General features: G+C 44.4%; 1 protein-coding gene across 2 annotated transcripts; it reads left to right on the top strand.

Moving 5' to 3' along the window:
- Positions 1–1,065: 1,065 nt before the first annotated feature.
- RHOA (ras homolog family member A) lies at positions 1,066–24,534 on the top strand. Of its 2 annotated transcripts, none has more exons than XM_066195812.1 (5): positions 1,066–1,172; positions 18,093–18,250; positions 20,933–21,053; positions 22,283–22,413; positions 23,268–24,534. In XM_066195812.1, the coding sequence occupies exons 2-5, from the start codon at positions 18,095–18,097 to the stop codon at positions 23,439–23,441; spliced, it is 582 nt and encodes a 193-aa protein (XP_066051909.1). In that variant the 5' UTR covers positions 1,066–1,172; positions 18,093–18,094; the 3' UTR covers positions 23,442–24,534. The 2 variants fall into 2 exon arrangements, with proteins under 2 accessions (XP_066051909.1, XP_066051910.1); XM_066195813.1 differs by lacking the exon at positions 1,066–1,172 and adding an exon at positions 2,206–2,273.
- The last annotated feature ends 1,064 nt before the right edge of the window (positions 24,535–25,598 follow it).

The raw sequence follows: 25,598 nt of genomic DNA on the forward strand, positions 1-25,598 counted from the left end.
TGAGGGTGATCCTTGCCATTAAGCTCACGAGATGGTGTCAGTGAGTCCAACCGTTCCAGTCCCTGTCTTGTGTTGCCTGTGAGCCTCTCAGCTTGCTCCAGCTCCAACAGCACAGCTCAGTGCCTGCCAGGAGCAGAGCTCATCTGCTCCACTGGAATAAACAGGCTCAGAGACAAACAGGGCACTTTGAATACCACTGCCCCCACCGACCTTTAATTGATTCAATTAGGTTATAAAAGACCTGAGATCATCAAATCCAACCTGTGACCAAACTCCCCAATGTCAGCTAGACCATGGCACTGAGTGCCACATCCAGCCTTTCCTTAAACACCTCCAGGGACAGTGACTCCACATCTCCCTTGGCAGCCCATTCCAATGCCTGACCACCCTTTCTGTGAAGAAATTCCTCCTGATGTCCAACATAGTGCAGTTCAAGACTACACCCTCTCACCCCATCACGAGTTACCAGCAGAAGAGGCCAATTCCCACCTGGCTGTAACTTTCTGTCAGGGAGTTGTGCAGAGTGGCAAAGTCATCCCTGAGCCTCCTTTTCTCCAGGCAAAACAGCCCCAGCTGCTCCTCACAGGACTTGTGCTCCAGACCCCTCATCAGCTTCACTGCCATTCTCTGGGCCCTCTCCCGCACCTCAATGTCCCTCCTGAATTGAGGGGCCCAGAACCACGCAGCGTGACTCCACTGGAAGAAAGGGAGAAATTAACCACCCACAGGCAAACTGGGCATCGCGATTGAAGTCCCCACCACGGCCGCCTTTCCTCCAGTAGGTGCGGAAGAGCCGTGCCCACCATGGCTAGCTCCTGCCGAGGTAGGCACCGACGAGGCCGCACGGAGGCCGGCAGCTGCCCAAACCAGCACTAACGCCCGCGACGCAAAGCCCCACACCCCGCCCCGCGCTCCCCAGCCCACACGGCGTAAATAGCACCGGCCTTTTTATAGCGGCCCTTCCCGGCAGCCCCCGCGCGCGGCCGCGCCGATTGGCCGGGGGGCGGGCGGGCGCGCGCGGCCGGGCGGGCGGGGCGGTTCGGGAGCGCGCGGTGCGCGGGGCCGGGAGCGCGCACGGCCCGCCCCGCCCCGCCCGTTTCCGCCGCCGCCGCCGCTCGCGCTCGGGCCTGTGGAGCAGGAGGCGGCGGGAGCCGGACCAGCGCAGGCCGCAGGTATCGGGGCATTCTCTGCCGACCGGGGGTCGCCGGGGGGCGGATCGCTGGCTTCTCTTCTCCCCTTCCCCCTTCCCGCCGCCGTCGCCGGGTGGGGCCCGCCCGCCCCCGCCGGGAGTCGGCGGCCTGCGGGCGGGGGCGGCCGGGCCTCTCGCCTCCACCGCCGCGCACAAAAGGGGAGAGCTGGCGGGAGCAGCCCCTCCGTGAGTTCCCGGGGCCGGTAACGGGGCCTTTTCCGGGCCAGGGGAGCGGGGGAGGGGAGGAAGGGGCGCGGCCCCGGGGCTCCCCCGCGGGAGCCGCCCGCGCCCCGCCCGGGGCCCGGTACCGCCGCCCGGCCGGGGGCGGCGCGCGGGGAGGCGGGGGCGGCGCTGCTCCCCCGGGCCCGCGGGGTGACACGGGCGGCCCCGGGGCTGCCCCGGTGAGTGGCAGCCGGTTGTGTGACGTCAGCAGCCGGGGCCGCGCCCCGCCCGCACCGGGGGTCGCTGCCGGGGGTCGTCCCGGGCCCCAGGCGGGCCGCCCGCCGAGGGGCTGATTGGGATCTGTGCGCCGTTCAACTTTTATCGTGGGGAGGAATCGGCCTTCGGAGCGAAAGTGGAAAGTTTGGGCGGTGTTTTTTTGGTGGGGCGGCTGCAGCAGGCCGGGGAAGGGCCGGGGGTGGTTTGACACGGCCGGAGCCCTGTGCCCCGGCAGCCTCACCTGGGCTGAGCACTGCCCGGTGTTACACTTCCCCCTCCATAAACCTTTTCTGCCAGGAAACATGTTCCTTCGAGGGCGAGAGGAACATCGAGAGAACTGTTTGGGTTTTAAAAATGAGACCCAAAAACTTCTCCCAGAGGTCCGGGGAGTTAGTTATTACAGATATTCAGGGTGAAGTATTGTTCCCAGTCAAATGATACCACAACTAATTTGATATCCCTTTAAGAGATGTCTGGAACGGGGGTTTGTTTGTTTTTAGTTGCTGCCTCATATCCAGCTTTTGTTTCTCTCCTGGTACAGTTCACCTGTTTGTTGCAGGGAACCCTTCATGAGCAGTGGTTCTCACCCACCCTTTCTCTGTGTGATACAGTATTTGGAGAAAATTAAACCATAAGACCTCCCTAGGTAATGTTAAGTTTGTTGTTGCTTTTTTTTTTTTTCTCCACAGAGCTTAACCTAAGTGTCAATTCTGCCATCTGTGTGACTTTGTAATGGTGAACTTCTTCCAGAAGCAGACTTCTGCTAATCTTCGTTTTACCTCAGAAATCTCAAAAGTTAATTTTATGTGCCCTAAATGTTGTTTGTGACTCAAAGTATTAGCTTTATTTATTCACAAAAAAGCTGATGGCTTTATTTAGGGATTTTTTTTCCCCAGTATGGAAATATTAAGTCTTTCCCTCCCTGAAAAGACTGTTTTTGAAAATATTTGCTTGCTGTTGAAGGCTCTTCTGATACATGTGTGCTTTCCTCCTGCCCTGTTCTGGTCTTACCCAGGTCTCCAGCCACACAGCACTGGCATTTCTCTTTCAAATATAGAGAGTCTAATTCTGGCACTGATTTGGACCAAAGCTGCATGTTTAAAAAAAGAACAACATTAGCCTTATTTCACTTTAATTAGTTCACTGGATTGTTTAACAGCATATTCAGCATAAATGTTTGACATAAATTCATTTGAATGGGTGATTCGTATAATTTAATACTAGAATACACAGGGTTTTTTAAAAAATGATTTTTCAGGACATGAATGCACCTTCACACAAGGAGTAGAATAAATTCAGTCCCGGCAGAGCTCAGCTGAGCAGCTCTCGTGTTGTCCCTCCTCGTTCACCAGGCTCACGCTCTGGCCCGGTGCCACAGCAGCCGAGCGCCAGGGGCGGGGAGTTCTCCGAGCCAGGAATTGACAGGGAAAACATCCTCAATGATCTGAACCGCCACCAGGATGTGAGGCTGCTGATGGCTCTTCAGATAAGCAAATTCCAAATGAAAATGTTTTGGAGGGGTCTTGGAAGTATCATGGTCTTCCCTCATTTTTCTGATAGTAACTCTTGGTTTTTCTTGTTTTTACACTTAATCTTTTTCTCTCTATGTATTTAAGTTGCCCAGAACCCTGTGGGCTCTTCTTCACACCGTGTCTCTGGTCTGCTCTGTGCTAGACATTTCTGAACTTGGCTACCCTTTCATTAGCCAAGTGTACCTTCTCAGTTTCTCTAGCATTTTATTCCCTGCTGCTGTGGTATCATCAGGTTCTTTCCAAGTCTCCACTCAGACACCATCTTTTACCTTTAATACTAAATCTCATCTCTGTCATGTTCTTCTCTGTTGCCTTACGATGTGTCTTTAAATGCAGTTTGAACTAATGTAGAGGAGAATTGTAATTGGGTGAGTTTGAGGAAGTTGGCAAGTTGATAAAGTACAGCAAGTGTGCCCTTGAAATCTTAAATTAATCCATGAGGAGCTAATCCTAGTAAAACACATAATAAGAGTGAAACTCTGTAATACAGAACAGTGCTGTGCAAAATAAATGCACCGAATAACAGCTGACCTTCATTGCATTTCCAGGGTACAGCTATGCACCTGCACACACCTGAATGCATGATGAAAATCCTCTGCTCTTTGCCTTTTGGCATAATTCTTCTCCTGCTATAAATAGTGGGTAGTTAAATAGAAAGAGGTAGTTGCTTATTACTTTTTGGTAAATCTCAAAAATAAGCAAAAATATCCCAAAATACTGTCTGTGGTAGACTGGTTAAGTTACTGCTACTTTTACACTACTGTTTGGTGTATGGGTGGGATCTCTGCTACCACTCCTTCTGAATTGTGAATAAAGTACCAAAAGCTCATTGGAGTTGGTAGAGTGACACTGCCCTGTCCATCCTCTCTTCTGTTGTTTTCCTGTCACCATATTTTCATCTGGGAATGACATTTGAGACTATGAAAGTTGAACTAAAATATTGGTAGACCACCTTTTAATTAAGATATTTGCCATCCACACAACTAACAACCAGTCCTTCCTAAGTGAATCATCTAATTAAACTAATCTAAAGAAGGTTTTCTGTCTTTCTCTGACCACCTTTCATGACCAAGGTCCCTTGGAAAACGAACAGATGGAGTCACAAGTATACCCAGTAAAATTGGGCACTACACCAAATATGAGGTTTTGCTTTCCTCAGGCTCTGACAGTTGTGGGTTTTCTGCTTGCTTTTTTATTGTTGTTTTTTAATCAGAAACAGAGCTCAATTCAGTCTCTTTGCTCAGTTAATTAGCAGTCCTTTGCAGCCGTAAATAGTTCTGTCTCACCTGGCCTGAACTGTCACATTTGGAGCAGGTCGCTAGTGTGGATGTGTACAAAGGGATTCCTCCTCCTCATCTTCACAGTTTTACAGAAGGTTGTCTTTGCACGTGTCAGTGGTTTGAAAGAATGAGCAGCTGTCCAAGTACCAGTTATCTCTGTTTACATTCTTTGCTAGCATTTAATTTTTCTGGAGGCTCTTTATTCTTCACCTCACATCTGCTCTGTTGAAATTTTGTGAAGTGAGAAGGCTGTCTCACAGTGGGATCTGACTGGGTGCTGACCAAGTCAATTGGCTCATTTTTTGAACCTCAGTCCAAGAGGTGTTTGGAAAGGCTGGGTTCCATGTAAACCACAGCAGAACTGGGCTTCTGCGCTTGAAATTAAAAATGTTGTTGGGAGAATTTTAATTTATACTGTGGAATGTTGACAGATAAGAGTAAGCATGCAGTTTGGGATAAAGAAAGTATTAGAAATTAGAATACAGCCTTCAGAAAATTTAAGTCATGAAGTTGACCAGAAAAGTAAATAAGAACGTGAACTCTGGCAAGTCAAATGAAAAATACAAGGACCTGCCACGGAGACTCTGAGAAACATCATACTAATAGCCAAAAACAAACAGAAAAAATTTTCCAAGTTCATCAGAAACAAGAAAGGTGCAGGATTCTGCAGGGCCAATAGATGGAGAAGTGAAAGAAATATTTGATGATGAAGCCATGAGTAGAAAGATGACTTACATGCATTCCTTTTTCCCGTGGAGGAGTCCAGGAGTCCGAAGAGGTTCCCTGTGCCAGACATTCTCTTTATGGAGGACAGGACTCACTGGAAGATCTGTCACTGCTTGAATTGTCAGCAAAGTAATTTATAGAGCAAAATGATAAATACAGTTACAAGATGCCAAGACCAGATGGTGTTTGCCCAAGGGTTCCAAAGGAAACTTGGGCCTGAAATGACTGAATTACTAATTATGCTGTGTAACTTCTCAGTACCTTGAAGCCACAGAAATAGGAGTTGTGGTTGCAGTTCTTAAAGATAGTTCAGCAGGATATCACAGTTCAGTGCCTTCTTGAAAAGACAAAAAAAAAAAGCTAACCAGATGGACCAACAACTTAGAATAGCAGAAAGCCAGTGTGGCTTTTGCAAAGGAAATGGTGCAGCTCATATCTACTGGAGGTTTTGAATGATTTGAGAAGCACAGAGAAGGGAAGTTTGGGACAAGAGAAGAGGGATCTGTGTTACATCTCTTCTGCTCAGCATATTCATAAATGATTTGGTGAGAAAGGTGTTGAGGAAGAAGGGAAGAAAAAAACAGCTGATGAGGAGGAATTGCAGCTTGTCCTTCTGACACTGTATTACAGGCAGCAAAATACCAAATGAAATTTGTTCCAGATAAATACAAAGCAGGGGGGTAATCTTAATTTGTTTATGCACTGATGGGGTGAAAGTTGATTTTGCCATTTATAAGGAAGAGCTTGGGATAATTCTGTGAAAATGGAAGTTTAGTGTTCAGCAGTGATCATAAGAGTTTGTATGAGGGGCTTTGGGAAAGGAATTAAAAAAGGAAAACAGAGGGATGGCATCATTGCTCTTAGTCCTCAACACACTGATTACAGTGGGTTGGCACAAAGAAAGGTGTGCTTTGAGATACACTGCAACTGGAAGAGCAAAGATACGGCTGAAAAGAGTGATCAGAGATAAGAAATGGATTCCATACAAGGGATGCTTGAAAAGATTTGAACTCCTCAGCTCGGCAAAGACATGACCAAGCACAGTCTGGTGTGGATGAAACCTGATGGTGCCTCTCCCTCAGTCTGCACTGAGACCTCAGAATGCAGCACCACAGAGTGCTTTGAATGACAACAATTTACGTGGCTTCAGAACCAAACAGGTGGGATCACAGTGGAAAACACTGTCAGGTGGGCTGTTGGGCATAAAGAATAAAAAAGAATAATTACCCCCAAGCTGCCAACTGAGAAAATACACTTGTGGTGGTATCAGTGCCTTTGCTCCTTCTTTTATTCTGTCTGAGATACCTGCATGTGTCAGGTAGTGCTGGGCTTGCTGGGTGTTTGGTCTGCACCAGTGCAGTTTCAGCAGGTGTCTTGTGGTGGGAGAAGAGGAGGAAGGAACACAGGGGAGTGTCAGCTGTGGGTACAAGAAGACGGTTTTTAGTGTTTGTTTTTCTTGTCCGTATGTGCTTCACTGCCAGTGCCTGAAGACAGAGCCCCCATGCCTAAGCAGAAACCTGCCTTGCTCAGTGTGAGGTGCCCCACATCCCACCTGACATGCAGGAGGTGTCTGGGAAGAGAGGACACCAAGAAAAAACTGGCCCAAATGCAAAGCGTTCTGCAGATTACACACGCATGGAAATCCACAGATCTACTATAATTACCTCATTATTAAACCCTAATCTCATTTTGTGCAAAGTAATCTTGGGACTCAGTATTGCATAAGAGAAGTGCCCTGGTAAGTCGTGCCTCCAGATAGCAGAGATGTAGTCAGTGGGGGCAAGTGAGCAGGAATGTTCCATGGGCAGGCAAGGACAGCAATGGCAGCCATAGAATCCTGCTTTCTGCCCCCAAAATCCAAACTTTGCCTTCAGCCCTGGAGAGGGACTTGTCATGGTAGAGGAAGACAAGGGAGAAATGCTAGAATTAGTCTTCTTCCCTGGGTTCTAAAATGGTGTTAATTTACTAATTATGTAGCAGTGGGGAGGTGAAGGGTATAGGGGTGAACTTTGCAGGTAGTTGATCAGGAGCACCCTGCTAAGTTTGGTGTTAACAAAAGAGGATGCACATTGACAAGATTAAGACAGTTTTGCTTGCACATATTGCTGGTTTAGTTTTTAAAAAATTTGACTTGAACATGCTTACAAAAAGATCTTTCAGGAACCTTCTTTTGCAGTATTTTTCTCCTACCAAGTGTTGAATGTGAATTAAATAACCTGGCTTGGAAAGGAAATGAAGGCATCTGTTTTGTTCATGCTTAAAAAACAGTGCAAGAAAGCCCTACAGATAAAATAAGGGAAAAGTAGTAACTGAACATAGAAAATAAAAAACAGAAGCTCAAAATTGTGGAAAGTAACTGGGAGGAAAAAGGAGCTCAAATAACTATGAAATTAAGGATCTAAAAAGTTGAAATGTGGTGAGGCCTTGCCGTGTGTCCTGCTGGGATGCCTGCCTGCCTTCGCTTTCAAGCTGCCACATCCCATGTGCTCTTGTCTTAGTTTCAGGCCCCAGCTTTGCTCACCGCTCCTCAGGGTCTGAGAGAAGCATCCAGTTGTTTTCTTCTCTGCTCGTGTCTCTTCCAGACTGTCCTTTTTCCAGTTCTGCTGTAGTTGTTCCTCATATGGTCACTGTTGTGTAGTTTAATCATCCGTGTGCCCTGCTCTGAGTCATTTCCAGTTCATTTATAGCCTTTTGACATGCAAGGGTCACAGCTGCACACATCAGAAGATGCAGTCAAGCGATGGATTCCGACATCGTCTTTAATGGTTCCTTGTTTGCTCCCTTTCTCTTAGTTCTTAATACCAGAATCTTTACAATTGTGGCACTTTGGAGTATTGAGCTTATATTTTAAAGGAATTACCTATATAACCTTTGAATACTGTCCTTGAGTGGCCGTGATCAGCTCTCAGTCTGTCATTTCACATAGGAAGTTGAATCTGGTTTTTACATTGCTTATCACTTCACATTTATCTCTTTCAAATTTTACTGCCAAGGCACCAGAGCCTGTTAAAGTTCTGAAATCCATCACAGTTAGCCTTTGCATTTATTGCCTCTACATCTTGACACCATCAGTAAATTTTGTTGTATAGCTGTTTTTCTTTGCTTTTTTAGGTCATTTATGAATGTTGAGCTGGGCAGGTTCCACTGGTGTTTTTCTGAGAGCTCTGAGCATTTCCTTCTGCCTGGTTTCCTGTCTTTTAGCAGTTATTTATCTATACACAGAGAACTTCCATATAATCAGGTATTCTGATTATCTCATTAAGTTTAAAAAAAAAAGGTTGAATGATATTGCACACCTAATCTGACCTGACTTAGTAATTGACACCTCTGTTTTGATATGTATCTTAGCTTTGAAGATCTCTGGCCTGAAAATGGAGGGGGTTTATGTAATTTTTTTTTTTTTCCAGAAAGCTCTTTACATACTGCAGCAGTTTGAGTTTGAAAGAATGCTAATATGCAGCAATAATAAAGAGAAGTAGGACAGTCTTAATGATTATAATCCCATCAGACTAAGACATCAATCCCAGGTACAATAATGGAATAAGTAACAAAGTGTTCAGGAAAGAATTAAGGCAATGTCACTCAGCCTGGACTGGGGGAAATAGAAACAAGAGGTGTTAATTGTTTTATTTGGTTCTTAAGTGCAAGTGTTCATCTTAGCCTTCAGTTAGTACTTGACAGTAATTGCGTGTCATTTTCAGTGAGAAACTAAGCCAGAACAAAATCAATATGGTTCATATTAAATATAATAGAAAAAGGGCATCTGTGAAAGGCCAGTGGAGGCTGGAGTGAGTCTGTGCATGGTGAGAACATGAAGGAGTTGGACTCTTGGGCTGTGTTTTTTAGTGGTCACCTGGAATAAATGCAAAATGCCAATAATGGGGAATTTGCAGAGGCTGAAGAAGTGAGGAAGCGGCAAGGAAAGCCTCATCATAATGCAGAAAATGTAATTGGCTGCTGGAGTGAGGAGCATGGTGTGGGATTCTCTGTTACTGCTATTTTAAATTCAAGATGGTCTGCACTTGAATTCATGCACGGGGTGAAATGTACTGGGGAATGACCAAGCACTGGCTTGTTTGCACTTGAAACGCGTCTCAGGGTGTGGTTCTCTGGTACTGTGTGAATGGATTTAAGGCTCCTGCTCCTGGAGCTGTGCTGCAGCAGCCCTGGGGCGTTTGGTGCTGTGATGGACAGTGTGGGATGGGAAGGTACACGGTGCTCTTCCTGCCTGAAGCACTTCACCGTGACACCTCTACCATTTTGTTACTCCTTATGCCAGGAATAGACAGTCACTACTGTCAGAGGTGTAAAGGTAATTAAAGAAAAAACCCAACCAGCTCTGTGTTAGGGTGCTTCACTCTGGAAAAGCTGTTATGTGAGCAGCAGGAAGAGGGTGAGTGGAGGCAAATTGTTCACTCCCTTTCCATTTCAGAATTAGGAGGCAGTAAAAGAAACTAATAGGGACAATCTTGAATTTGAAGGAAGTGGCTTTACACAATGTGTAATTAAGTTGTGGGAACTCCCTCCACAGGATGTTGTGTATGCTGGAAGTTTACATGGGTTCAAAGGGAGTCTGGACAAGCTCATGGAGGAGAAATCTGTTTGAGGTTACAAAATTCATGGGAACCACACCTGACCCAAGAAGCTCCTGAGCTGAAGGCTGGCGAGCATGCAGGGAGAAGCTTCTTGTTCATTTTTCCTCTTCTTTAGAGCAAGGATCCAGTCCTGAGCTTCTCCAAAATGCCAGGCACTGAGGTGGAGACCCCTGCCTCCTAAGTCAATGTCCCTATTTCCATGTGTGTAGACCTGCAGTAACAGATGGTCTGTGAGTCTCGAGGTGTAAGTTTAGGTGCAGGACCAAGCGGTCAGTGTCCATGTTGGAGCTGCTTATGGGACACAGTGCTGGGTGTGGATGGTTGTACAGGTCGTGATTTGGGTGTTTTAACAAAAGATAGTTCGTGTGTTCCTGAGAGCACTTGGCAGTGCTGAGGCATCATTCCTGTAAGGCCCGGGCAGGTGCTCTCTGTAGGGAAGGAGAGCAAAGCAAAATGTTTTGCTCTTTCCTGCAGTGCTTAAAAATCAAGCAAATTTATTAGAATCCAGAACAATTTTCTTCTCTGAGAGGAAGATGACTTGTGTGTTGTCACACAGGATTTTTCCTGAAGAGGAAGGCAAGGGCAAAGGCAGTAATTTGATAGGATGAATCCTACTTTGAGACTTCACATGATATCTCGGATTAGAGGTACTGTGTCCACATGACACTCAACAGGGGTCTAGTGCTGACAGCTGATTCAGGTTTCCTCCAAAACATTGCACTGGCAGGCTTTATACTCCATGAGGAGCCTCCTGCCCTATCACAGCCATGGCAGAGGCAGCATGAACAACACTCTTGTGTCCTTAACGAAGATGCACTGTATGCCCATGCCTATTAAACACCTATTGTGTACTTTTGGATAACTCTTAATGACTGTATAAAATTAATCAGTCATTAAGGGTTCACTGGGGCTGGCAACCAGTGTTGTTAAGACCTAATGCAGTTAAGCTCACCCTGTTCCCAGTTGTGATGATGTAGTGCAAAGAGGCTTGAGCTGGTTATTTGTGGAGTTAGCTGAGACCTGGGGAGGTTTATTAGCTGGGGGTGAACACAGCTATGCTGCTCCTGGTTTAAAGCTGGCTCTGGAAATGTACCACTCCATTTGCAAGGCACTTTTTCCAAACTAGTAAAACATGCCAAACTTGAGCCTGGTTGACACAGGCTGACTGAACTGTTACCAGAAATCTGAGCACTCACTTTGCCTTGTCCAAAGACCTTCCCAAAGGACCTGTGTTCAGTGTTTAATCCCGTTGGATACTATGCTGACCTTCTGTGTCAGTTTTTCAATTGTACTTCAGTCTTACAACAGAAAAATTCCATTTTTCTGTGGATTAAATTTTATGTGCAACATCAGTAGCCTGCCCTATGCTTTGCCACCTTTGGAACTTTTTTCAAGTGTTAGATTTCATATGTAACCCTCCCAAAAAGCCCCAGCAGATAGCTTTTTCTCGCCAACTGCTCCCACATAGTGCTGTAGTTAGAAATAGGTCTATTTTGCAGTACTGTCAAACTGCTTTATGTGCTGGCTGCAGTAAGGAATATAAATATAGCTGTTTCTCAAAGGCCTTGTTAGCAACACTTTAAATAATGTGGCTTTTTGGTTTATGAATGCAAGTGTCCACAGGCAAACTTGCACAGAATTAAGAAAATCTCAATCATTACGATGAAGTGTGTTGACTGTCCCCTTGATAGAGGTGACCACATTCACATTTTTAGTGTTCTGATTCTGGTGTCTTGGAACTGAGCTGAGTTTCCATGCCAGTAATGAGTGATTTCAGGTTGTTCATGGTGCCAAAAGAGCAGATCGCTGTGAGCTCACTGTGTCTTTACTGTCAGTGTGGCTGTACAGATCAGTTCAGACAATAAATATGTGGTCACATGTTTTGGGGTATGTATGTACGTCTTCCAGGATCTTTGAGGAACCCCCCAGCAGAAACATAAGTTGTATGTGACTCCCTTATGTGATTAAGTCATGTTTTTCTGTAATGTTTTTTCTTACTTTTATGTCAGTCCCAAGGCTGTTGGCTTCCCAGTTTGCAGCTTCTCTAAGAGGTGACTTGGGGTCACAGTTTCTTTTACTTCACAACTATTGCTATGTAAGAGCTGGGCCATCCTGTGTTGGTTATGTGGAGAAAAATGGCATGATAGCACACACAGGCTTACATATGCTGAAGCAAGCCTGATTTAAGGTAGCAGGATTAGCATTTCAGGAGCAAGCTGCAGTATTTCTGATACTTGTTTATATGTGCTTTCACTAATGAGAAGTGAGCAGATAAAAAGGATTACAAAATGTATAGTTGCTGACATTTTCTATTGGGACTTTAGTGGAGGAGTAGGTTGAGATGCTTGCCTGCTGTTGGGAGATGTGGGAATCCTGGATTCTGTTCTGGAGGAGTGGTTACATCCTTCTGCTGTTCTCGTCCTGGCCTGTTTGCCTGACCTCTTTCCTCGTCATAGTCTTTGGGCCACTTCACCCACTCAGATGCTCTGTGTTCAGTCTCTTTCCTCACTGGCTGTGCACAGCTGCCCTAAAATCGGACCTTGTTTGCTTCTGGGATGATCAGCTTTGGGCTCCAAAGTGCTTTGCTAGTTCTCAGTGTTGATGCCCGACCTTGCTGAATGGCCAGAAGCAAACTGTGAGAAAAGCCTGCTCATCCTCTCTTGATCCCTGGAGTCTTGGGGAAAACTCTTTCTTCCTCCACCTCAGACTTGAGCAAAAGTGAATATATTTTAAGAGTGAATGCAGGTACAGAGGCAGAGGCAGTTGAGGGCCTGGGACAGAGTCAGTTCTCCCCTGTGGTAGGTAGAGGGCAGGGCCTCACTGGTCGGGATGGGAGACACTTGAGCAGTGTTTCTTCTTCTGGTCCCTCAGCCTGGCTCTTGTTCATCCTGCTGCCCAGGGCTGGGCTGACTGAATGAAGGGAAATAAAGCAAGTGAGAAGTGTGCCAGGCTGTAATTCACTCAGCAGCAAACTGCTTCAGTGTTGTGTAGGGGAGTCAGCAGCCAGGCAGTCTCTCTGAGATTTCAAAACCTTTGCTTTCCAACACTTTGGTTTTAAGGACTTCAGCAAGATTAGGTGGCAAAGAATTTAAAGGATGTTCTGCCCCCATTCCCCTTAGCATCCTTACTGCATGCTGAACTGCTTCTGCTGAGTTCTTGCTGACATGCAATAATTTAGATTTTTTTTTTTAATAAAATTCTGCATTGTGCAAAGGATCTGCCTGTATAGCATAGCAGGCCACAGAAAGTTACTAGTAGTTAATTGGCAATCGAAATGAAATATATTTTTGATACCTATGTGATGGTAAAGAGCTGTTTCTTCCATCAGTTACTTTCTCCAGGATCACATCCAGAGTGAGACAGACAAACCTGGCATGTTTGTTGCCAGCCTGTCCAACTTCAGAATGTCAAAAGTGTGTCCACAATCCTCACTCATGCTGTGTGGCCTTGGGACCTGCAGGAGAGGAGGCTCTGGAAAAGTTGTTCCTTGGAAAAATAAATAGCATGCTGAAGAGGCAAATTCCCTTGCAGTAAAGACTAATACTTGGGGGGAGTATGTTTAAAATGTGGGAAGAAACTTTCTCCCCATTTCTAATTCTTGTGGAGTATTTGGTGGATTCCCTTAACAAGCAGGGCTTTATGCTGCAGGAGTCTTGAAGCGTCACTGCCCTTAGAAACAGCAGCCGCCTGTAACAAGGATATTAGTGTGGCAACTCACAGGAGCTCCTTGTGTTGTAACCTCCTGTGATGTTAGCGGGATTGAGTAAATGATGTCTAAAGCTCCTGTAATACCTGTGAAAGACACTGGCCGAGGCTGGGGAAATGTCATAATTGAATCTCTTCCATTCAGATGAGTCACTTGAGTCATGTTGTGAGAGTTTCCACTTTGAATCTAGCAGACTAGCTGGTTTTGAGAATCCTATAAATGCAAATGTGGGAGGAGTGGTTCATTTAAGAGTAGGAAAAATTGCAGATCTCTTGCCTTGCTGCAGAAGACAGCACAGATTCTCCTAGAAGATCACTGCAGCCATTCTGCTGCACTAATTGGGATAAAATATTTCTTGCTCAATGTTCTGTGTGCATCATCAGTGATGCAGTTCCAGCAGCTTTCTGGTTTTATTGGACTCTCCCTGCTCTATGTGTTGTGTAAAAGGATGAATGTGTGGTACTTGTGTTCAGTTACAGTGAGGTAGTAGTAGCTTGGGTTTAGTCTGTTTGTTTTACCCTCTCAGGTAGTTCATAGAGGGTTTTGAGCTCTAAATGCAGGTACGTGCTCACTGGTGGAAAGCTGTGCTGTAGCAAATAGTAAATTGTGTGTAATGTGCATCTTAAATGAAACTTAAATGAAAATTTAGGCCAGCAAAGTCCTTTGATTGCTACATACTGCTGGTACAAATTTGATGTATTTCCATGTTTCAGAATACTTAATGAAGAAAACCAGAGCATGTCAGATGCAGCAGAAAGACCCGAGTGCTGTGAATGCTGTTAGTGTTGTCCTTGAGACACGCACCAAGATGCACCAAGATTCTAACAATCCATTTTTTCTCCATTGTGCTACCGAGATGTTGTTTTTCTGAGTCTTTTCCAGACCTGACAACCCCTTACAGCTGCCCACTGGAGAGGAATGTATTTATTTTAGTTAAAAATAACTAGCGGAAAGGTGCTGATCTGTACACTGAATCCTCTAAATTAGGAAATTCAAGGAATTCCTAAATTAGGAAGTGTTCAAAGGTGGATGAGGCTTTGAGCAACCTGGTCTAGTGAAAGGTGTCCCTGCCCATGGCAGGGGGTTGGAATTATATGATATTGAAGGTGCCTTCCAACCCAAACCATTCTATGGTTCATTGATAATGATAAGTAGAAAGAAGTGGTAGTGATGTTTAGTGACTTCCTTCTGAGGTGGATGGAGGTGTCTGTCTAATGATCAGAGCTGACATCTGAGATGTTTATATCTACCCAGTGTTTATATTCTGGGCTGCTTCTGAAAATTGGAGATTATAAGTGGTGATCTTTGCCTCCTGAACTGTATTTTATACAGCACGCTTGTTCTACAAGGAATTGTTTTGTGGTAATGCTGTGGAAGGTGAAACTAAAGTAAAAAATACAAGGATGCCATGGGTCACCAAAAAATGATAATGTGGTTGAGGTTTTTTGTGATGGTCCAGAAGGATCCTCTAGAAGCTGATGATGAGGGAATTTTAATTCTCTGGATTTGGAATGCATTAGATGGAAGGGACTGTTGGGCAGGTTTGATGTGTCCTGGTGAAGGTCCTGCACAGAACTCTGAGAGAACCTCATGGGGCAGGTCCTGAGCACTGGGAGGGTAGTGGCTGAGCACACACTGCTGAAGGGCATCTTGGGTCCGAATGATGTCAACACATCTCAGGAAGCATTCAGGCAGAGTTTCATGGTAGGCTTTTCTCAGGAAAAATATAATGAGGAGATAAAATAAAGCTCCTGAAATAATTTTTATATATTTATATCCATTTTTTTCCAAGCTTTTTTTGGGAAGGTTTTGTAGAAAGATCTATATTAAATAATGGGTTTGGGGTTTTTTTTGAACAGTTGTAGTTTCCTTGTAGATCTTCCTTGTAGATCTATAGGTATGTAGAAGGCCAAAGCACAAAATTCAACTGGCAAGGAACACTTAAAAAATAATCCGAGTGACGGAAGTATTTAGAGGAAGATAGAGCTGATCTGATAATCCACTGAAAAATACAGTTATCTGTAGGTGATGCCAAGAGGTCACCTACCCTGGGTGGTATTGCAGGTAACTCAAGGCATCACAGGGCAGTCCCAGCCACCAGCAGAGAAGGGAGAAGGAGGGAGGGTAGCAGGGACTGGTTATCCCATTCCAGCCGCCCACTGTGCCTCCAGGGTGGGTGGTTTCAATGGCCTAGATAATTACCTGGGAATCACTGCTATTAAACTTGCATCTGACAGACTGTGATTAAACTGTAGGACAGAGCTAGAACCTGAAGGTAGAATAAACCATCAGTCACTGTAAGGATAAATAAGAGTCTGACAGTGGATATTCAGCTGTGTGAAGAGGGAACTTCTCACTGCGTAGACATCTGAATGAAAATAGGTCTGTGAGCTGTCAGGAATTAAAAACTGACTGTATGAACAGTGTTGTCTTCTGGGGAGGGGAAGAAGAAAGAAAAAGACACATAATTCCAGATTGGTGTTTAAGCTGCAGGGTATCCCAGAAGATCAGTGAAACGAATCCTTCAGCTCTGGGCACTCTTCATAGAGCCCTAGGAGAAATACTGAATTCAGCTTTTGGGCTCCACACTTTGGCAAATTAGTGCCAATTGGACTCTGCCCAGAAGGGAGCAATGGGAAAGTCTAGGAAATACAATTTACAGAAAAGGCTTGAAAAAACTGGTATTGTTTTCCCTGAAGAGACGATTAAATGAAGGCATGTGTTCTCAACTGCACTGGGGAAAGGGAATAATCCATTTCCTTATGGCCACAAAACCCAGCATAAACAGTAATGGGCTTTATTACATCAAAGCAGGGCGAGGGTACACACTGAAGGAAATTTTCTCGTTGTAAATATTGTGGAGCACACGACTAGATGACTTCAGAGGTTTTGTAGGACATTAAGGGCAGATTAGCCAAAACTGACATTAAATAGAAGTTACAAGTAGTTGATCTTGAGTTGCTACAGAGGACAGATAATTCCCAGTTCTGTAAAGTTCAAATACAAACATTGCTAGAAAGTATTCAAAACCATCTAAAACAATGGAAATAAAACTTTCATAAGGCTTGGATCATTTAAAACCTTCCACAAATGTAAAAATAACCCCAAGTCCCTAAGGTAAATAACTTTAATTTATGTACATATATATTTGCAAGGTGAAAGAAACTCACTTTAGACATGGATTTAGATCTCTTGAGCAGTGGTGTCTGAACAAGTGGGTTGAAATGGTACCTGGCACTTTCTCTGAACCTGGAGCAGAATAACAGGATCTCTGTAATATCCACTGCTTCTTCACCACCTAACAGTACCAAAGTTTGCTTTTAGATGGTAGTTTTACCTTTTTACTTAATTTTATGAGGCAAGACAAGAGGTGAAAAGGAGAAAATGTTTTTGCTGTGTCCTTTAAATCTCTCCTGTGCTTCTTTGAGGACTTCTCCCCTTGCCAGCAGCCCTGGTCATCCTCACAGAACTTTGTTCTGCGTTTGTCATGGCAGAAGTTAACTCACAGGGTGCTCCCTCTGTGGTATTTTGGTCATGCAGTCATAGGTGTTGTGGTGGCGTTGCTGTTTGCTCCATTTCCTGGAAGCTTCATGGGATGACTAAGCTGCTTCCCCTGGAGTTCCTTTATGTCATGGAGAAGAAAGTCGTTATGGTTCTGTCCTCATTGCACTCCCGTGTAGCCAGGTCATTCCTTAAATCTGTGGCTTATCCCTGCATTGGTCACAAATAAATGCCTGGAGAAAAGAGAGAGCAGGCACTTATATAGTGCTGGTTTTGTTTGCTTTGCCAGATCCAAAACAACCATCTCCTTCAGCCCCACCCTGACTCCAGGCTTTCCTTAAACCTTTTCAAGCTTTTATACTGTCTTTTTGAGGCCGGAGTTGCTTATGAGCAGGTCGGGGATTTGTATGGTCCTGATACAGATCAGTTCATTGCACAGCAGAGATCTGCCTGGAGCATCACGGGGGTCTCCACTCCTAAGTACCCCCTTCACTTTCTGCAAGCTGCCAGCAGGCTCTATTAACCTGGGAGCAGCAATGCCCAGGAGAGTGGGTTGAGGAGTGAGATGTGTCCTGCCAAAATCCTTTGCAGAGTGGTGGTTGTAATCTGAGGAACTGGTTACCTTGAGATCCTTCTGTTGGTGCTCTGATGGGGCAGCAGGTGCTGCTCAGTCCAGCTGACTGTCACTTTGTAGTTAAGACAACTCGGTGTGATAAGAAAATGTTACTGGCCCGAAATTGAAGCATCTTGGATATGATTACCTGGAATATGCTTCTGAGAGGGTGCCGTGGGACAGTGCTGCTCTCTCACTCATTATCTCTGGGTGCTGCTATCTCAGTCTTTAGAACAAATCAATGAATGCTAAGCCAGGCCCATCTCCTCTCCTTTCTATTATTCTTGCACCTAGTGGGTTCACCGGTATGTTGATAAGTGCTGGGGAGTGTTTTTTCTTAAAAAGATGGGAATCTAAACTTAACCCAATTCCAGATATGTCTGTCTCTCTAATGGACATGTATAATCAATTTTAAAGGTCTTGTTAATTGAAGACTCAGGGTTTATTAATTATTAGCATCTCAGTTAAAAGCTGTAGCAGTTGAATTAACAAGTCATTGTTTTGTTTTTCAGCGATGGCAGCCATTCGAAAAAAGCTGGTTATAGTGGGAGATGGTGCCTGTGGAAAGACCTGTCTGCTGATTGTATTTAGCAAAGACCAGTTCCCTGAAGTGTATGTTCCCACTGTCTTTGAAAATTATGTAGCAGATATTGAAGTGGATGGAAAGCAGGTATGTGAACCCTTCTCTAAGAGCCAGAATGAAATGGTGCTTTTTCAGAATAGCATGGACATCTCTACACTTCCTTAATATGTGGTTAGCACACGTGCTTAGTGCTTGTATTGTAAATATATTTTTAAATATGAATTACGTTCCTGTGTAAGCAAATACTGGCCTTGCTAGAGTGTGCTCATATCCAGTGTCTGTTTAACAAGGTGCTTCTAACTGTACACAGGCTGAGGTTCTAAAAGCTGTGCAATCAGTCTGAGTAGAATGTTGCAGCAGGTGGGAGGGGATGCAGAGATGCTGAGGACACTGGGGCTACTGGCCTTTGGAACAGAGTCCCTGTTTTGATAGGGACTTGGTATTGTAATTAACAAAGACTAATTCCTGGAAAGTTTTTTTTTTCCATACCCACTCCTGGCAACATGCAGCATCCTTCTGAGAGCAGATGACAGGTTGATCAAGGAATTGATTTTTGTAATGTACATCAGCATCATCTGTCCTGCTTTTCTGAAAGACCACAATTCCTAGAACCCAAGTGTAACCACAGCTCACCGAGTTTCATCTTTAGTTTGTACTTCAGTAAACTAATCACTAAAATATTTCATTTTAAACACTTTGAAAGTCAGTTTTTAATCAGTGGGACCTCTTGAGTCCTTTTGTTTACCATACAAGCGGAGATGCCAAACATGTGCTCCAAAGGGCAGCTGTAGGTGCTGATCCCTCGGTAGGTTGCCTTCTGCACTTCTGTCAGCAGCGTGCTGGGTGATGTGCAAAATTGTCACTTTCCAGGATACTCCAGAAACACACAAAGCACAAACTTTGCACCTTGAAAGCTTGCTATTTACAGACCCTCTCAGGCAGCCGTGGTCTGTGTCTGGGTGCTGTGGCCGCACAGAGCTGACTCTGCCATGGGACTGCAGGTCAAGCATGTGGCAGGTCTTGGTGCTTCCCTGTTGTCCCTGTATGACACTGCCTTTGCTCTGGGCTCTGGTTCAGCCACGACTTCTTCCAATCCATTCTAGTTCAGATGCAGTGACTGATGGATTGAAATTGCTCACTTCCGTTCCTGACTGGAGAAAAAGAGGGTTTTGAGCTAGTTTTGGACTTTACGTTAAATTTGATTTCCTAATGTTGCAGGGATGGGTTATTTATGGATTTAGTCATGAGAGTTCATGCTATTTGAGTCTAAGAGCTTTCCTCTCCCATAATGTCAATCAGTGAAAGAAAATTTACTTTTAGACTAATATTAGGACATGTTTTTTCCCCAAGTGACAGGTTCTACACTTTCTATATTGTATCTTAGACTCTAAGGACTATTGTTTGAAAGATGTATGATATCCATTTCTCTCTCTTATCACCCAGTCTAACTTCCTCAATGCTTTCTGCCTGAATCTCTGCATCTCTGAATGAGTGAACAGGGAGTCATGCCCTGTCAGCTATATGCAGCCAGTAGCTAAAGGAAAGTAGCATGAGCAGCTTGAGCAGTATCAGCTGATTTTATTTTTATCACTAGAGGATATATTTTACCTACGCTCTTGGTCTTCAGAAAATTTGATTACAAAAGTTTGTAGGAGAGTAGTGCTTAAACCTCTTCTGTTTGACAGCCTCTTACCTCTGTCTTCCTAGAAAAGCATTACCAGAAATGTTCCGAAGTCATATGAAGCCAAAGAAATGATGGTAGGAGATGTGGTTTTGTAGGAGCTGATTCCAGTGTCATGTGAGGGAACCATCAACAGACATTTCTCTAAAAATACAAACATTTGCCACAGAACTCACATTTGCAACTGCAGAGGTGACTCTGAGAGGAGGAGTATTTCTGACTGAAATACAGAAGATTATTTTTGTATATGTGTGCAACTTAAAGCTTTGACCCTTAATAATTTAAACAGTTGCATTGCAGATGCAGGCTCACATTTGGGTTCCAGTTTTGCCCATCATTCTTTATCTGATCTGCTGTGGACATTTTTCCTGGAATTTTTGAATGCAAGAGTTGAAAGAAGACACCCACTTCATTGTGAAGGCAGACTCATCAGATAATCTTAAGCAAGAGTATATATGCCTAAAGAGCTTGATTATAATTTTTAAAGTCCTTTGCTTTAAATGTTGGCTATCCCTTCTACAGTTTAAAGCAATCCTATTGGGGTGTTCTCCCCAGGCTCCAGCAAAAGTAGAAATATTGAGAACATTAAGTACTTTATTTCTTAGTAACAAGAAGCTTTACACACAAAGAGTTTTGTTAAATTTGTGCACAAATAAGTACAGTCTTGACATTTCTTAGTCACTACAGGTTCCAGCTGTAAATGAAAATGTGCATAATCCTAGAAAACATATACTTAGTCCACTTTCACTGAAAACTGGTATTTCTGGGATGCTCGTCAGAGTGTTTCCCAGCCCTTTGGAACTGATTCCCTTTGATTCTTCTGTCTTGCTTTTCTGCCCTTGGCTTTTACATCCTTTTAGAGAATTGACAGTGGTCATAGGTATAAAGAAATGACCCATAAGCAGCAGTAAGTTGATTTTTGGAGTTACAGAATGTAAAACTCCTAATAGTTCTCCTGTCAAAGGAGAACTTTTCTCTTCCTTTTGAGTAGTATTGACTGAGATGTTTTATTCATTCCTGTTGAGTTCCTGGCTTCTGAATCAGAAGGTTCCTGGTGATCTGACTAACCCCTTACCTTAATTTTGCAGGTTGAGTTGGCTTTGTGGGATACAGCAGGACAGGAAGACTACGATCGACTTAGACCGCTTTCTTATCCAGATACTGATGTTATACTTATGTGTTTTTCAATTGATAGTCCTGATAGTTTAGGTAAGTAGATCTCTAACTGAATCAGAACCACTTCTCTATATCAATACATTCCCCTTTGGAAATTGCACTGTAGAATGTATTTTCCCTTGGGAGCTTTCCTAGTTTCAGAATTGGTACTGGTTTGAGTGTGTAGTTTTCAGACATTAGGGAATTCACCAGCAATGCTGAGCATCACGAGAGCTGCAGCAGCACTCTGTTTGCCCAGATTGGAAAAAATTCTCTTCCCTCTCCTCCCTTCCTGCTCACCAGTATCTGGGTGCCAGGGTCCCTGGGAGCTGCCAGGCAGCTTTTCAGGTGTGCAGCATAAAGAGGCCAGCACACCTGAGCATTCCAGGTGCAGCTGCAGAACTGATATTTTGGCTGTAGTGCAAAAACTGGCTTCAAAATCCTTGTCTAAGCTGTTCCTTCAAGCAAGAAAATATGCCATAATACATAATAGTGAATGTCTCTTCAAAAGCTGAATGGAATTTTATGAAGATAAAAAGTGGCTATGCAGCCTGCAGGTACATCCACTGGTGAATCTCAAATGTCTAAGAGCTTATGAGAGCACAGGCAGATGTTTTAGGCTGTTCAGCACTTCCTGCTATATAGAGTTTATCAAGGTTTTGCTTTCAAAAGCCCCCAAGTCCTCCTTTCACTAAAAAAAAATAAAGTCATGTAGGGATGTGAGGAGGAGGTTGCTTGTATAGGAGAACAAATTAATTTGCTGCACATAGGGAGAAATGGCAGATTGGAAATTATCCCAAGTCTTTGTTTCTGTGTATCTGTAATTAGCGTGTTGAACAGTTCTGCTACAGTAAGAGGAGAGCTGAGGGTGGGGCTGTTTTGTGTTGCTTTAGGAAAAGAAGTGAGGTTAAAATGTAAGCTTCAGTGTTATGCCTATCTCTAGCTTCTAGAGATAAATAAAATGTTTCTCTTGAAGGAAAATATTCCTTAACTTTCCAGAATTCTGCATACTGTTCTTCAAAGTCCCTTGTTCTAACCCTTGTCAGGTAACTGCTGAGAGAAGCCAAGATGTTACACGTCCTTCAGCCTTCAAATTACCACAGACTGGCTTGTCTTTTTGGTAACACCAGAACAGGCCTTCTTGCTTCCTTATGAAGAGTAGAAAAAAGGGCATCAGTGTGGATTGTCAAGCTACAACGACGCAGGCAGCATGTAAAAGCCTTAAAATAAAACTCCCCAGAAGTGGGATATTGTACAGTCATGCCTCTGTTTATTTTTTTCAGAAAACATCCCAGAGAAGTGGACCCCAGAGGTGAAGCATTTCTGCCCCAACGTGCCTATCATCCTGGTAGGAAACAAGAAGGACCTGAGGAATGACGAGCACACAAGACGAGAGCTGGCCAAAATGAAGCAGGCAGGTTCCTTTCAGAGTCTTACAATAAATGGCAGAAGTGTATGGTGCTTGTAGCAGTGCATTAAACAGGCACCCACAGCTGGCTGCTGGTTTCTGTGGGCTGTGTGATCAACATCTACCCGTGGCAGACACCCGGGTGTGTCTATTGCCATTAACTGGGTGGGGATTCTCATATTTGGAGATTTAGTTCTGGAAAAAGGCATCCTCAGCCATGAAAACGGCTGTATTGGGTTACTAATAGTCACCTTCTCTCAGTGCTGGAGAGGTGGATCCTTGAGGTAGAAAGGAATTGATTAGGAGTCATCAGCACATCAGTGCATGCACTCTGGAGCTGTTTTTTTGTTTGGTATATTCAGGATGTGACAGCAAACACTTCTATTGGTGGGTGTTCTGAGGTAATAACCACAGGTGCTGTTGCTCATTCCTGAGCCTATCACCAGGTTTCATTTTCTGATTGAGCCTGAAACCCCCAGTTTGGGTATGGGACTGCAGATGCTCTGCTCTGTCCCAGAATTTTTGCACCTGTAGCATATTATTGGGGGGTTTTATACAAAGACACAGGCATTGGTCTGGGGGTTTGTTCATAGGCTTTTTTGCAACAGTAGCAAAGAATTGCATAAATGTTTCATCAGAAATAGGCAATCACTTGCTCAAGTTTCAAAAAGTCTTGCAGCTTTCAAGCTCAGAGATACCAGAAAACTGATCGTGTCCCCTGGTATTGGATTTTTAAACTAGCCATTCATTACATGTACTTAGTCCAGAAATTCCTTTGCATTTGTTGGGAGGCTGGGTGGGAGGGGGAAGAGCAGTGTGGGTTTGTGCTGTTCTCACCTGCTGCTTTTGTGCTGTTGCAGGAGCCTGTCAAACCCGAGGAAGGCCGGGACATGGCAAACCGCATTGGTGCATTCGGGTACATGGAGTGTTCGGCAAAGACCAAAGACGGTGTGAGGGAGGTGTTTGAAATGGCCACTAGAGCTGCTTTGCAAGCCCGGCGTGGCAAGAAAAAGTCCGGGTGCCTTCTCTTATAAAGCGTGGCCAGAGGAAGATGGCCAAAGCAGCACCCTGCACTTGAGTAATTTTGAAGTGCTGTTTATTAATCTTAGTGTATGATTACTGGCCTTTTTCATTATCTATAATTTACTTAAGAGATTTAAAAATCGAGTCATCTTGCTACCAGTATTTAGAAGCCAACCATGATTTTTATAACAATCTGCATCAAATTCATCTGTGCACCCAAGGTTAACCTCAACATTCCTCTAACAAACCTTCTCTGCACTCACAGGATATGCCAGGCGCTAATTGAAGACAATTCTCTATCTTCTTTCTTCTCTCTAGAAAGAGAAAAAGCTGTCAACACAGAGGATTAGTCTGTAACTACTTTATAACTAACGTCCTATTCTAATTGAGTACAACCGTTAGATGGCTGTATGGAATCGAGAGTAGCTTCAGTGCTATCACATTTAGGAAGATCTGATTTTCATGGCTTGGTGTAAAACATTAGTTTGAAAATGTGATCACTCTGAAATGACCAAGTCCCATTCAGCTAAGGAAAAGTGAGGGTTCTGTGGTTTCATGTTAGTTACCTTTTAGTTACTGTGTAATTAGTGCCAGTTTAAATGTATGTTACCAAAAATAAATCTATTTACCCCAGCTTAGATGTAGTATTTTTTGTATAATTGGATTTCCTAATACTGTTACTTGTAACCTCTGCGTTAAGGTGTTCTGGGTTTTTTAAGAAACTGTATTTGAAAATAAAGTCCGGTGGAAAGCAGCTGATCCTCTTCCCCTGTTCATTTGTAAGAGTCTGACCCATTTGAATGATTTGAGTGGTCTGCACACCCAGGAGGAGTTTTTTTCCATAACGTGCTCTAGGGATGGGAAAAGACAGCCTGCTCACACTCAAAGCTTCTGAACTGTTCAGTTGCCTTAAATTCATTGCTGGACCCAGTTTCAAAACTTAAAAAAAAAAAAAAGAAACTTTTTGTGTAAGTTTGGTTACCATGTAGTGATCAGACTCCTAACCTGTGAACTTCTTGCTGTTCTGCAGCCAACTAAACTCTTTCTGTATTTTCATTTTTCCAAGAACTAATAGAATAAAGGCAGTTTTCTAAGCTCCCTGTATCCTGGTGTCTGTATTCCTCACTCTGGGTTTTTGTCCCAGCATCTGATGGCCTGAATTAGAAATGCCATTTTTGATAAAGCTGAGAGAGAATTTGCTGAGCAGTTGCAAGTGCTTTCATACTTATTTTTATTTCCCAGCAAGGGTTACCCATCTGCTGCTCATGGTGGTTTCCAAACGCTGCAGCAGAGCTGAGTTGCAGTATCTCACCTGGCCCCAGCAGTGAGTAGCAAAGCTTCCCGGGAGCTTTTGATACTCAGTGAGATGAGAGTGCATCAGTTGAGTTAGATTTGTCAGTCCTGCGCATGGGAGTTGAGGAGCAGGACGAGGCTGTGTAGGAGGAAGGGAGGAGTAGATGCAGTGTTGCTGTGGGAGCATGTGATGGTTTGCAGCGGCAGCAGAGTTGCACGTGGCAGGGTGTTTGCCATGGCATTGCATGAGGAATGCCTTCAAGCCCTGCAGCACGGGCTGGGCTTGAGGTGTGGGCCCTGTGCTGCACCCATGCTGGAGAGTGGATTGTGCTGCTCCTGGGGAGGAAAGGCCAGGGAACAGCAGTGGGCATCTCCATGCTCACAGTGGTATTTACAGCAGCTGCTGCTGAGCTGAGAGCCTACTTGCTGGGCTGGGTTCAGCTGCTGATGACAATCCCATGTCTGAGCACCTGGCTGCATCCCATAATGGCATATAAAACACCCATGTCACTTTCTTTTTTTCTTTTTTTGGACAATTCCTGATTGCTTTTCCTGCAGCAAAGGAGAAACAGACCCAGCCGTAGGAGTGCCCACTGCCTCTGGTCCTTGTCCTTCCTCTTCAGCCACAGACACCCAGAGTGAATTGTCTGACAAGCCCAGTGGTGTCACCCACCCCACCCTTCCCTCCTTCTTCTCCTGGGTGTTTGTCCTCCCCTTGCAGGGTGACTGGGTGAACAGAGCAGGAAGTTCTCAACTGCAGCTGTGGGGCTGCCAGGGAGGATTTAATTTGCTGGCCTGTTGACAAGTTTAGTTGCTTATTTGCAGTTCCCTTTTTTGGGGGGTGTTGCAGTTGAGCACATTGGGGGTTTTCAGTC

This window comes from Chamaea fasciata, unplaced genomic scaffold (genome assembly GCF_029207755.1).
Source record: "Chamaea fasciata isolate MVZ Bird 193981 ecotype frontalis unplaced genomic scaffold, bChaFas1.0.hap1 SCAF_13, whole genome shotgun sequence".
Lineage (NCBI taxonomy): Eukaryota > Metazoa > Chordata > Aves > Passeriformes > Sylviidae > Chamaea > Chamaea fasciata.

Coding starts and splice junctions, on each gene's coding strand:
- RHOA (XM_066195812.1), top strand. CDS start 18,095: ATGGCAGCCATTCGAAAAAAGCTGGTTATAGTGGGAGATGGTGCCTGT. Junction 21,054..22,282: donor TGATAGTCCTGATAGTTTAG/GTAAGTAGATCT, acceptor TATTTTTTTCAG/AAAACATCCCAGAGAAGTGG. Junction 22,414..23,267: donor AGCTGGCCAAAATGAAGCAG/GCAGGTTCCTTT, acceptor GTGCTGTTGCAG/GAGCCTGTCAAACCCGAGGA.